This window comes from Rhododendron vialii, chromosome 7a, assembly GCF_030253575.1.
Source record: "Rhododendron vialii isolate Sample 1 chromosome 7a, ASM3025357v1".
Taxonomy (NCBI): domain Eukaryota; kingdom Viridiplantae; phylum Streptophyta; class Magnoliopsida; order Ericales; family Ericaceae; genus Rhododendron; species Rhododendron vialii.
In genome coordinates this window covers 36,617,388-36,630,216 of record NC_080563.1, presented here as the reverse complement: position 1 = coordinate 36,630,216, position 12,829 = coordinate 36,617,388, and the positions used below count along the sequence as shown (strand labels likewise).

General features: G+C 40.1%; 2 protein-coding genes across 2 annotated transcripts; both read right to left on the bottom strand.

The window, feature by feature from the left end:
* Positions 1-5,985: 5,985 nt before the first annotated feature.
* On the bottom strand, positions 5,986-8,562 carry LOC131334649 (putative disease resistance protein At3g14460). The gene is made up of 2 exons (XM_058369780.1): positions 7,976-8,562; positions 5,986-6,248 (listed from the first exon to the last, which is right to left on the bottom strand). Exon 1 carries the CDS (start codon positions 8,560-8,562, stop codon positions 8,023-8,025), a length of 540 nt encoding a protein of 179 aa, XP_058225763.1. The 3' UTR covers positions 5,986-6,248; positions 7,976-8,022.
* A 20-nt stretch (positions 8,563-8,582) lies between these two features.
* On the bottom strand, positions 8,583-11,816 carry LOC131334648 (putative disease resistance RPP13-like protein 1). The gene has a single exon (XM_058369779.1). The coding sequence runs from the start codon at positions 11,179-11,181 to the stop codon at positions 9,028-9,030; it is 2,154 nt and encodes a 717-aa protein (XP_058225762.1). The 5' UTR covers positions 11,182-11,816; the 3' UTR covers positions 8,583-9,027.
* Between the last annotated feature and the right edge of the window lie 1,013 nt (positions 11,817-12,829).

Here is a 12,829-nt window from a genome sequence, read left to right as displayed (position 1 = left end):
GTTACCTCTCTTTGCGAGTCTCAAGGAGTACTAGTTCCGGAAAGGCTTCTTCCGGGTACCCCCGGTCCTATTACGGGTGGCTCTGTGGAGAAAAGCAAGGCATTATCTCAGCCACCCCTACCCGACAGTTTCGATTTCCCTACGCCTACTGCTAGGACTCAGTCTGGGAGGATTGAAGAATATACTAGAATTATGGCTACTCAGCTCTAATCAGTGCAGAGGAAACAAAAAAAGCTTGAGACTCAAATACGTCGTACGAGGAGGGATGTCTCGGCCATAAAGAGGGGGATGTTATGGATAGCAGCTCGATGTGGGAAAGAAGGTGATGTGTATGTTCCCACGGACGCTGATATGAGAGAATCAACTCCTGAGGAACCAGAAGCTGTACATGGTGCTGGGATTAGTGGTGTTGGTGAGTCGAGTACACGGAAGCGAGGTAAAGAACCTGTTCACGAGGAGGATGAGTACGAGGAGTCGTCGGAAGAGGATTAGGGTCGGTGGTTTCGCCTTTGGAAAGTCCCTCTACTTGGTCGGGGTACATGGGGGTTGACAGTCCTCCTATCCTATCTTGTTTTTCATTTTAGTAGGTGGATTCGTAAATAATAGTCTTAGGAAGTTTTTGTTTAGGCCGGCATGTGGCCTTTTGACTTGGTAGTTGGGTGTCGGTGGCGGCCTAAGGTAGAAAAACCAAGCTAGCATATGGCCGCTTCCCTTTTTGCTAACCGTTCTTTTGTTTAACCAAGGTCATTACAAGCTTTAAAGCCCTTAGTTGATCCTTCGTACGTTTTGATTCCCGTTTGATTCAGATTTTTGAATGTGGCATGTTTAGTCTGTGGCATTTTTGTTTTTCAGTAAATTTCTGGCTGCTTAGTTAATTTGTCTTCCTAATGGTGCTCTCCACTTATATTTGGCTTGGCATTTTTTGTTCACCACGCCTATTTTCGAGCACCTTTTGCGTGGGATATGGTTACTTTTGTTATTAAAGGTTGTTGGAAGTCTAGTATCCACCTTTTTGATTTTGGATACTCCTGTTGGATGCTTGTTATTTACCTGCTTAGCATCTAGTTGCTCATCTTATCTCCGACAGTGAGTTGCTTTGGGGTAAATGGTTTGTTTTTGATCTCTTGCGCATTGGAATTATCGAAGCATGTGCCGTAGTTGTTTTGCCGGAAGGATTGTTTAGTTTTCCTTTTGTTCTGCATCATTGCTCGGGGCTAGCAATGTTCAAGTTGGGGGGCGTGATGAGCAACCAAGATTGTATAATCTTGGTGCTCTAGTTCCCTAATTTGTAGCATTTTGATTCCCTTAGATATCATTTGTATCTCATTTTGCACGTAAGGGTTTGTTTTGGTTGTCTCAGGTAATACGCGGTGCTAAGGCGATTCTTAACGCCAAGGATCGTAGTCGGAAGTATCCAAGGGTTCGAGGCAGTGAGGCAATGTTCCACCAAGCCCCGTTGGGTGTTTAGTCTAGGCCAAAGAGGGTGTCGGGTCGCTGTCGGGTTGTCTGGGCCAAAGTAGAGCAAAAACTGAAGTTCTGCCTCCTATGAACCGGTACTGGGAATTGGCCAGTACCGGTTCATGCTGTCCAGAGTTGAAGTTTTCCAGCTTTTGTAGACCTATGAACCGGTACTGGGAATTGGCCAGTACCGGTTCATACTGCAGATTACAGCCACGTTTTTGCTGCTTTTTCTACTTTCTACTTTTGGAATATCTTCCACTTTTAGCTACTTTTGGGATATTTTCTTGGGATATTTTGTGTGAGAGAGACCACCTTGTATAAATAGGGTCTCTCTCTCTCTCTCTCTCTCTCTCTCTCTCTCTCTCTTCTTGATCATCTTGTCACTTTCCACTTTAAGTCTTTTATTTTTCTAGAACTCCATTAATGGCTTTCAAGCTTTTCTAGCTAATTTCTTCAAGAACTCCTCAAGGTATTTGTCGTTTAATGTTTTCTTGTTTATTAATGTTGTAGCCGCGGACTAGATCCTTTATAAAATCAACTTTATTTTCATTTCTATCGGTTAAAATTCATGTCTTATTTCTATGCTTTGGTTTTTGCTTTAAGTATGTGTGAGTAGTCGTTTGGCCAAGTCTTGGGATAATCTTTCCCGAGGACTTAGGTGATTATTTGGTTTTCAAATATTAGGGCTTAAAAGCATGATTTACGGAATAAAGCTTAACTTGCATTTTTGGTCCAAGCAAAGGGGTGTTAACTACTTGGTGAGGCATTTGTCAAGCGGTCTTGGCAAGCGGCTCCCTGAGGGCTCGTGGCCTCCTATGTGTTTGATAAATTTGTCAAACAAGTTGGTTCGCCTCCATTTAATCACATCTTTCATTAAATGTAGTCATTAAAGTTAAATTCTCCGGGCGAGAGCACGCAGTCGTGACCCTCGCCTGAGTCATTATGAGAACCGGTAACCTCCTTTGTCAAGGGTTAGAAGATCCTTAGACTTGCCTACTTTAAGTTAATTAAGCTTTTTCCCAGTCTTTTGCCCGGGCGATTTTTACCAATTCTACGCAAAATCAAGTTGGCCGTCTTGAACGCCGTTTTCTACCTTTTAAACCTACAATCCAGACTAGCTATATTGCAAATTCCCTGTGGTACGATCCCGGTCTTGCCGGTTTACTATGCTACCGATGACCTAGCCCTACGCTTGGGGTTTTTCTCAACCTTATTTGAATGCGAGGTTCAGAGGCTAAGCACCAGCACATGTGCTGAATGGGAACGCAGATAAATCGGAATCGAGGACAGAAGTTTGCTTGTTTGTGGGGTACCCTAGAGGAACGAGAGGTGGACTATTTTATAGTCCTGCGGATAAGAAGGTCATTGTTAGCACTAATGCCCAGTTCTTAGAAGAGGACTATGTGATAGACCACAAATCCAGAAGTAAAATTGTTCTAGAAGAATTGAGAGGAGAGAGACCGGCACAAACTTCTTTACCACCAATAGTGCAGGAGGAAATGCCACAAGAGATATTTGTAGAGGCACCTATTGACACATCGGTACCTCGTCGTAGTGGGAGGGTTACTGTTCCACCCAGTCGGTATACGTTGTTGGGAGAGTCTTTTGAAATGATCCCTGATGATCAACATGCTGAACCCTGTAACTAAAATGAGGCACTTCAAGATAAAGATGTGGAACTTTGGCAAAAGGCTATGAAATCAGAGATGGAGTCTATGTACTCTAATCGGGTCTGGGATCTTGTAAAACCACCTGAAGGGATTAAACCCATTGGATGCAAGTGGTCTATAAGAAGAAGAGAGGGGCGGACGGGAAGGTGCATACCTTCAAAGCTAGGCTTGTTGCGAAAGGGTATACTCAGAAAGAAGGGATCGATTATGAGGAAACTTTTTCGCCAGTAGCCATGCTTAAGTCCATTCGGATTCTCTTATCCATTGCGGCTCATCTCGATTACGAGATTTGGCAAATGGATGTAAAGACCCCGTTCCTTAATGGAAATCTAGATGAGTGTATTTATATGGTGCAACCAAATGGATTCATAGCAAAAGGTCAGGAGCACATGTTGGGCCAGCTTAAGAAGTCTATTTATGGGCTTAAGCAGGCATCTAGATCTTGGAACATTCATTTTGATCAAGCAATCAAGTCTTTTGGTTTTGATCAATGTCCGCATGAGTCATGTGTGTACAAGAAGCGCAACGGAAAAGTTGTAGTGTTTCTAGTACTATATGTCGATGATATCCTGCTCATCGGAAACGATGTGGGAGTGTTATCTTCAGTGAAAGTGTGGTTATCTAGCCAATTCGAAATGAAGGACTTGGGAGAAGCTGGTCACATCCTAGGGATTAAGCTTATACGAGATCGCAAGAATAGGATGTTAGGCTTATCACAAGCTACTTATGTCGATGTCATTCTAACCCGTTTTAGCATGCAAGATTCCAAGAAAGGGTTCCTCCCTTTTAGACATGGAATCAATCTATCCAAGGATCAGTGTCCTAAAACACCTGAAGAGATGGAGAAAATGAAGGCAGTTCCTTATGCCTCGGCAGTAGGAAGTCTTATGTATGCTATGTTGTGTACTAGACCTGATATTTGCTTTGCCGTTGGCATGGTTAGCAGATTTCAGTCTAATCCAGGGCAAGAACATTGGACTGCAGTGAAACATATACTCAAGTATCTGAAAGAACTAGAGATCATATGTTGGTGTTCCAATCAGATAGTCTGGTACCTCATGGGTACATAGACTCAGACGTCATGTCAGATAGGGATTCCAGAAAGTCTACCTCAGGATATGTGTTTACCTTGGGAGGTGGAGCTATAAGTTGGAAGAGTATCAAACAATCTTGCATTGCTGATTCTACCATAGAGGCAGAGTATGTGGCAGCTTCTGAAGTAGCCAAGGAGGCTGTTTGGCTTAGAAACTTTTTGTTGGATCTGGAAGTGTTCCCTTCAGTGCAATCAGCCATTTCACTCTATTGTGACAATAGCGGTGCAGTTGCTAATTCGAAGGAGCCAAGGACTCACAAGAAGGGCAAACACATTGAGCGTAAGTATCATCTGATTCGAGAGATCGTCCAGAGAGGTGATGTTGCTGTGACCAAGATTGCATCAGCGAATAACCTGGCAGATCCTTTTACGAAGAGCTTACTAGCTAAGACTTTTGATAGTCACGTAGAGGGAATGGGAGTGGGATGCATGGCAGTATGGTTTTGAGTCTTAGTGGGAGTTTGTTAGGAGATTATGTAAAAGTTATGTTTTTATATGATGGATTAATATTTAATTATTAATCAGTTTTATTCATTTTTGATGAGAATCTTTTATGGGCAATATTTGCATGATATTTTTGTATGTTGTGCATGTGTGTTTTTTATTCTACATAGTAGATAATCCAGTGTGTAGAGTACGGCTTACACACAGAAGATTGGATCATCGGTTCTTGTGGAATATAAGTTATGGTCACAGTCTTAGATGGAATTTGACACACCATCGGTAGGACTGTAGCACAATATTTTAGTAGGTTTTTCTTGACTACAGGGAATGGTATTAATTCCAACTCATTGTGCTAGTATACTTTGTGTGTATTGAACGGGACCGTATTGAGGTAATTGTCTTTATACTAACTTTATAAGACAATTGGAATCTCATGGTTATTATGAATGCTTATGCTCTTAATCCAAAGATAATTATTAGAAGTATATATTTAATGTTGTTGACTTTGATTCATTAAAGAGTGAGATCTTTATACGGTCAATAGTTTTGGTGAGTTGGGTAGCAACATTATGTATATGACAACTATTAATTATTAATGGAATCCACGTCCCGATAGGGATTGATGATACCCCTTGAGTAAGCTTATAAGTTTCGATTATGTCAAACCCTGCAGGTGGATATTTGTATCCGACATATCGAATAAGTTAAGCGGATAGTCTCAAGTTAAGATGTTGATTAAGTGGGAGATTGTTAGTAATTTATTTTAATCAACGGGTATCTGTAATCTTAACATGGGGAGATTAATAAGTATTTAATATCATGGAGCTCGTAATATAATTGAGATAAGGACGGGAGTGCAATTATAATTCTGTAGTGGGGTGAATTATAATTAGTGAAATAAGAAATAGAATCCTGGTGGGATTAAGTTTTCTTATTTACACTGGGAGCCCAGACTTATTACTCCTTAGGTCCCTATCGTAGCCCTATATATACACGTTATGCTCTTTAGGTCAGTATGAATGTTTTTCTATTATTCAGTAAATAGAGGCAGGCTTAGAGAGAGCAAACAGATCACGAAAGAGTCCACACTTGGTTCGTGTTCTAGACGTGCAGGGAATACGATAGAAAATCGTAAGGTACGGTCGAGCAGTATTCGTGGTTTATAGCAAGACGTGCTATAACAAGTTCAACCAGCGTTCGTGTCGCAGGGAGTTGAGGTAGAACCCTAATTCCGCTTTATAGGGTTTTACAATTTTTGTTGTCTAATCTGTACGCGTCATTACTGGGTCTTGGGGATTCGGTTTCCCAACACTAACTTCATTTCCTCCATGTCACGCACTGAAAATTGGTTTGATCACAATCATGTAATGCCAAAGCAATACGAGTGCTTTCCTTCACAAAGTCATAAACCAAACACGGCCTAGATGATCTGCCATCGCTTCTTATACAATTTTGGCCACCCAAGTTCCGTCTGCTATTAGAAGCCATTCCATGCAACCTGACCAAAAGTTCTTATCAAATAACAGCCATGATTGAGATCTTGTGATTCTGCAAGAGCTTATGCTCAGTAGAATACCAACCTTGAAAAATTAAGAATTAGAGAAATATGCATTAGCTTAGATGCTCTACAGAAGAACCAAGTATATTATGATGGAAGGTGATGCAACAATATCACATTTTTCTCTGGAAAGTAAACTTTAGGGAACTATAGAAAATGCAAATGAAAAAAGATGACATCTTTGGCTAAACCACTCAATGAAAGGTCCAAAATAGTCTGAAATACGGTACTCAATCAGACCTTCACGTTTCTTACTACAGAAAAATCAGCCCTTGTGTAGCTCAGCATTAAACCAAGTTGAATGTGATAGGACCAATTGAAAGACGTTTCTCTGTTGATTTATACAATTAATAAGCATTTTTTTCCCATCTTTTGGGGAAAAAAAATCCTTGTCAACATTCTCATCACTATTTCGAAAAATATAATTTCAATTCCAAGCAAAAAAAGAATACAAAGCGCATATACTGAGGAAAGATGAGAGATCAACTTTTTTTGATAACTCATTTAAATCAAAAATGGGGCTAAACATACTCTTTGGTGCCCGTAAAATGAGACCCCGTTACCTTTGGTGCGACAAAATTGTGGTGGGATCTCCTGCAAATAACCATGAGTTGCTGAAAACAATACTCCATCATATGTGAACGCTTATCTATTTTTTTGGCCAAAAAAGGGAAAAAAATAAAAATAAAAGAGGAAGCAAGAAAAGTCGCATTATGTAAGTCAATATAATCAACACATAAACAAATTAGAAAGTAATCTAATTTCGACTCAACCCATAAATAATCACTCGCAAGGAAACACTCAGGGGTTGTCCTAGTGGTTCGGGCGGATGCTTTGGCTTTGGGAGTACTCTTTAAGTTCTGGGGTTCGATTCCCAACAGGGTGAGTATCTTGCAATAAGTGGGGGGTCGTGACTGATGTGGCCGAACTAGCTCCTCCAAATGTTTAGGTTACGCAATCATGTCTATTTAATGACTTGGTAGTAGGGCTGTTCCTCCGTTACAAAAAAAAAAAAATCACTCACATGCAAGGAGAACAAAACAGACATAAGAGCGTAATTCCGGGCTTAATGCACGTACTTACATGCAAATTTCGTGTATCTAAATATTCTGAAATGAATACAAAGAAACTATACTCCTACGTCATAAGTCAAATGGGCGATCGAGAGCCAATTAGCCAACATAATTAATTTGTATTCAGCAGACAAATTGTACTACTTATTCTTTAATTACTAAATATAATAACATCTTATTTCAACCCAATAAAATTCTCTACGGAAGTGGACATTCAATTTTGTTTCTTTTCTCTCTTTTTTTTCCTTAGAATCTGTTTTCCATCACTGTTGCATGTTACAAGGAAGACAATTTTTAGCACTGTATACACATGACCATATGAGCATGAGAGAGAGAGAGAGAGAGAGGGACGTAATCCAAACAATATTTTGGTTCTATTGATTTAAATGAGTTACCAAAATTCATGGGTCTTAAAGCGCATATCCAAATGGGGTTGAATCAATATGGTATATATACTGCTTGATCGGATCAACTTTTTTTGTATGCTAAAACAGTAAAGAAATAACTAAAAAAAATCACGAGGAAAAGAAAGAGAAGCGGTGGAGAAATTAATAATGCTAGCTAGCTGGAGTACTCCATTTAATAACACAAGAATCAGAAGATCGATGAATGGAATGAAGTAATGACATGTTGAATTTTTCTTGAAAATAATGTATATGCAGTGCGGAACAGATACCTGAGTGGGAAGCTTAGGTTTCCCCTGGCCGCGTATCATGGATAGACTTATTCACCGATTACTTCACCATCGATTTCTATGAGAGGGATGCGAGCAATCTTATGCCAGTCCTCCCCTTCCTCCCTGCGGCAACGAGGTTTCAGCAATGGGCAGTCCGTAATAGACAGCTGAACGAGGGAAGTGGGAAGCCCCTCTTCTGGCAGGGATTGGAGCTGAGGGCAACTGCTAATATAAATGGTTTCGAGAGAGCCAAGATGTTGAAGGCCCCTTTTGTTGAGTGATTTGAGAGTCGACATTCTTTCGAGCCTGAGATGTTTAAGAGTGGAGGGCAGCAGCCCCTCCTCGGGGAACGACTCCAACTCATCTTCAGATTCACCGAACAGCCAAAGTATTTTGAAGGAGTTTAGTGTTTGCAAACCCCAATCTCTTCGGCCACCAACAAGTTTCTTGCAATCATTGATATTAAGATGATCTAATTTGGAGGGCAGACCCCCTTCCGGAAAAGATTCAATTTCTGGACATTTCCATAACATTAAGTACAAAAGAGATGGGAGGAGGGTGTGCATTTGTTCTGGCAGAGCCTTCATCTTCTCGCAACTAAAAAGAATTAAAGAAGAATATAATATTATTGCAACAAACAATGTAAAGTGATGTCAGATTGAGCTCAATCCCGTCTGGAATCAACAGGGTCTCAAAATTTACACAATTCATAATTTTCAGAGACTGAAGTTGCGGGAATAAACCTAGTGGGAGGGATTTGAGGCTCTCGCATTCCGTCACCTCCAATATTTCAAGGGACATGTAGCAATGGCTCATCTCCTCAGATAGACTTGGACATTTGTCAACAGTCAGCTCCTTCAGATTTTTTAGTGTTACCAGCTCGCTTCCAAATTTCTTCAAACTTGGGAAGCTTGAAATGTATAACTTTTCAACCGAAGGCACCCCTTGCCACTCCAACTGCATCCCTTGGCATTCGATCAACGATAGCTCGCGTAAAGAAGTAGTATTTGGAAGTGAAGACATAAGCTTTTGGCAGTCCTTTATGCTTATGTCTACACCAGAGAAGACAAATTTGTCGGTAAGTGTCGGACCAGCATGGGACACTCGATGACCTCAAGCTTTTGAAGCCGAGAGAACTCTCCAACATCTAATATACACCAATCCACCCACCCTGACATTTTCTCAAAACGTAGAGTCTCGAGAGATTCAAACGATTTTCTTAAAAAACCACTCTTTCCATAAAATTCATGACCCACACTCGTAATTCCCGGCATCCTTTCAATGCTAAGCTCTTTCAAAGAGGGCATTTTACCAAGTGGGGGCAAGAAAAAGCAATTCTCGCAATTCTCCAAACGTAACGACACCATATTGCAAAACGATTGATCTCCTAACCAAGTAGGAAATCTTGTGCCTCCGTAGTTTTTAATCTCAAGGTGCTTCAAGTTTGTATGAGGCTCTAGCTTTCCAAGTATATCTCTTGCATTCTGTGAATCCTCTGTAGTGCTATCCCATTCCAATGCTAGCTTTTCAAGATGCTTTTTCTCACTCATCTTTGCTTCCAATGCCTCATGGCCGCTCTTTACATTTTGCAATCCTGAGATGGAGATTGCTCCTCGAAGGCAATGAAACTCTCCTAACTCATTAATACTTGTGCACTTTCCTACTATAAAATCAGTTAATTGTTGGAGATCTTTCAACTTACTTATATTCATTGGCATCTCTTTTAAGTTTGTTCCCCTTAAATCAAGACGACGCAATGAAATCAGTTTTACAAGATCTGCCGGTAATGTTGTAAGAAGATCACATTTAAATAACAACAATATTTCTAAATTATACAACTTACAAACTGATTCCGGCAACTCTCTGATTTTGGTGCGAGAAAGGTTCAAAAAGCGTAGATGTATCAAATTGCCAATTGAATAAGGCAATTCTTTAATCCCATATTCTGACAGCGACAATAGCCGTAAGCGTGTCAATCCCGGCAAAATCTCATCCACAACCTTTTCGCTCAAACACCGGCGGGCATGATGTTTATGCTTTAATGAAATTAATGGTAGGAAAGTTCTTAAACACTTAGCCTCCTTTATTTCCTTGAACTTCTCAAAGCTATCAAATCTACTTTGAGCAAATGAGAAATAACGCACCTTTTCAGCAATACGGTGCGGGTTGCCATCCTCTAGCCTATCAAAGAAATCTCCCATCACATATTGAGCCAAATCATGAACAAGATCATGCATGATATACGAAGAAGCATTACCATTTGATCTTTGAAAAAACGACCTTGAAAGCAATTCGCGGAAGCACTCATAACCTTCCTCTTCCACTGTCTTATTATTCTTGGGCTTCTCCAAAAAACCTTCTGCTATCCAAATTGAGACTAATTCCACAATGTTGAATTCATAGTCCTTAAAAATTATGGAACAGCAAGCAAAACATCTTTTTAAATGTGAGGGGAGATAATGATAGCTCAATCTTAATGCTGGAAGGATATTGCTCTTCTCCTCTGATAACTCCCATATGGCACTTTCCAGTATGTTCTCCCAATCCTCAGGATCTCTTTGCGAGCGCAAAAGACCACCAGCTAAAGGCAAACCGTTACATTTTCTCACTATATCCTTACCAATCCTTTCAAGGTTAGGATGAGCATTGCAATCTCCCTTCTCAAATGCATGTTTGGAAAACAATTTCCAACAATCTTCCTCTGGTAAATTTTGCAAACTATGAATAGGAACTGTTTGCATGATAGAGGCAACACTCTCATTGCGCGTTGTAACGATAATCTTACTCCCATGTGCTCCAAATCTGAAAGGAGTCATCAAGGCGTTCCAATTGTCATAGTTCTCGTTCCAAACATCATCTAAGACAATAAGAAACTTTTTCCCACTCAATGATTCCTTCAGCTTGACCTGAAGCGAGTTTAGGTCCCTTGCGTCCAAACTCGGCCCATCGACTGACTCGACAATTGATCTTGTGACACTTTCAACATCAAATACGTCAGAGACACATACCCATGCTTTCTTAACAAAGTGCCCATCCAATCTGCCATCGTTGTACAAAAGCTGAGCAAGGGTGGTCTTGCCCATCCCACCCATCCCAACAATTGGAATCACATCAATCTTGCTACTACTTTCTCCATCAGAGCGCAACAATTTCATTATCGCTTCCCAGTTCCTTGTCATTCTCCCGTCCATAAACACAGGATTCATCCACCAAAGAAGTTGTTGGCACCCTGGTTTGGGACCAGTTCCGTCCAGCAACTTCTCTCAAACCAAGTACGTCTTTAGCTTTCACGAAATGGTCTAACATGCCAATCATTTTCTCTAATTTGGAGTTCATACGACCACGGTCAAATAACCCAGTGAAAGTCGAGATCAGAGAATCCAGTAAACTTTGTTTGCCTCTTGGGTACTCGGCTTCCACCTGGCTCCGCAAGGCCTCGGTACGGATCTCATCCACTAGGTCCTCGGCATGGTAGACAGCATCTTTAAGCTCGTCCAGCCAAGCTTTCACAGATCGGTCAGTGATCTGCTTCTCCTCTGCATCGTTGAGCACCTTATTGAGTTCAAGTAACGTCAACTTCAGCTTCTCGAGGAGACTTTCGTCAAGCTTTCGACCCCGGAAGAACTTGATGAACTCCGGGGAACTCAAGCGGTCGAACAGCACATTAAATGCACCGCCGAGAAATGCTCCTCCAACCAAGGTCGCAGCCATGTTTTTTCAGTTGTTTGCTGACGAGAGATATCACAAGGCAGTAGGGAAACAATGAGTAGTGCAGGAAACCAAGATTGGAAGCCTCTGCAACCTTTTGAGGGTGAGCTGATAAAGATTGTTTTCAGCCATATATTTTTCCTATGAAGCAAACAAAGTACAGTTGGAGATAAGAACGAAAGTTTATCCGAATTTAATTGGTAGTTGTATGAAAAGAAAAGATAACATTGTCGAATAAAGACGGTTCACGTACTCCACTTAGAAAAAAATGTATGCACCTACTCCACTAGAAAATATGTATGCACACCCCACTTAGAGCATTCACAGTGAACTAATCAAATTAAATTAGATAGTAAAAAATGGCTACATCACCTTTTGATTATCCATTTAAGGGGTTGCTAAAGTCATCCACAGTGGTATAATCAAAAGTCAATTGTTATTAAAATTAATAATATTGGTGCAAAAAATGGCTCACAATGGTATAATCAAACTTAACAACATCCTTAGAAATAACCAAATTTTAGGCTTTGGATAACCAAAATTAGCAACCTTTTTCAATAATCAAAATTTGTGAACCCCACACCACATAAGTTAATTGATTCCAAAATTTATATACACGCGTATTTCAACTAGTATTTTCTTCTTCTTTTCTTCACCTGCTCTATATCTTTTTCACTTCAACCACAAACTGTTTCTCTTTCTTTTCTTCTAAAAGTGAAACTCATATTTCTCGATCATCTACAATTTAACCCATCGTTGCCGGATTACGGTATTTCACTATTCTTTCCCGTTTCTATTTTAGGCTGCATTCTTATGAACTTAACTTAAATATGAAAATTGTCTTTATTTGATTTTTTTCGCATTTGTTAATTTTGTGCCAAACTTTTATGGGTTATCGATTCATCTCGACGAGAGAAATCAGAAAAATATTTTTTTTTACTTTTACCCAAGTATTTTGAGAAATAATTACTTTTTAGCAAAATAAATAAATTTTTCGACTAAAAAGTGGTTATTCTTTTTTGTTCCTCCCCTTATAGTTTAGTAAATGAAGAACCTTGCAAAAAAAAAAAAAAAAGGAAGAACCTTGCATTATTTTTCAATTTCAAGAACACATCTGATTTTTTTTGAAAGATTAAGAGAGTGGTG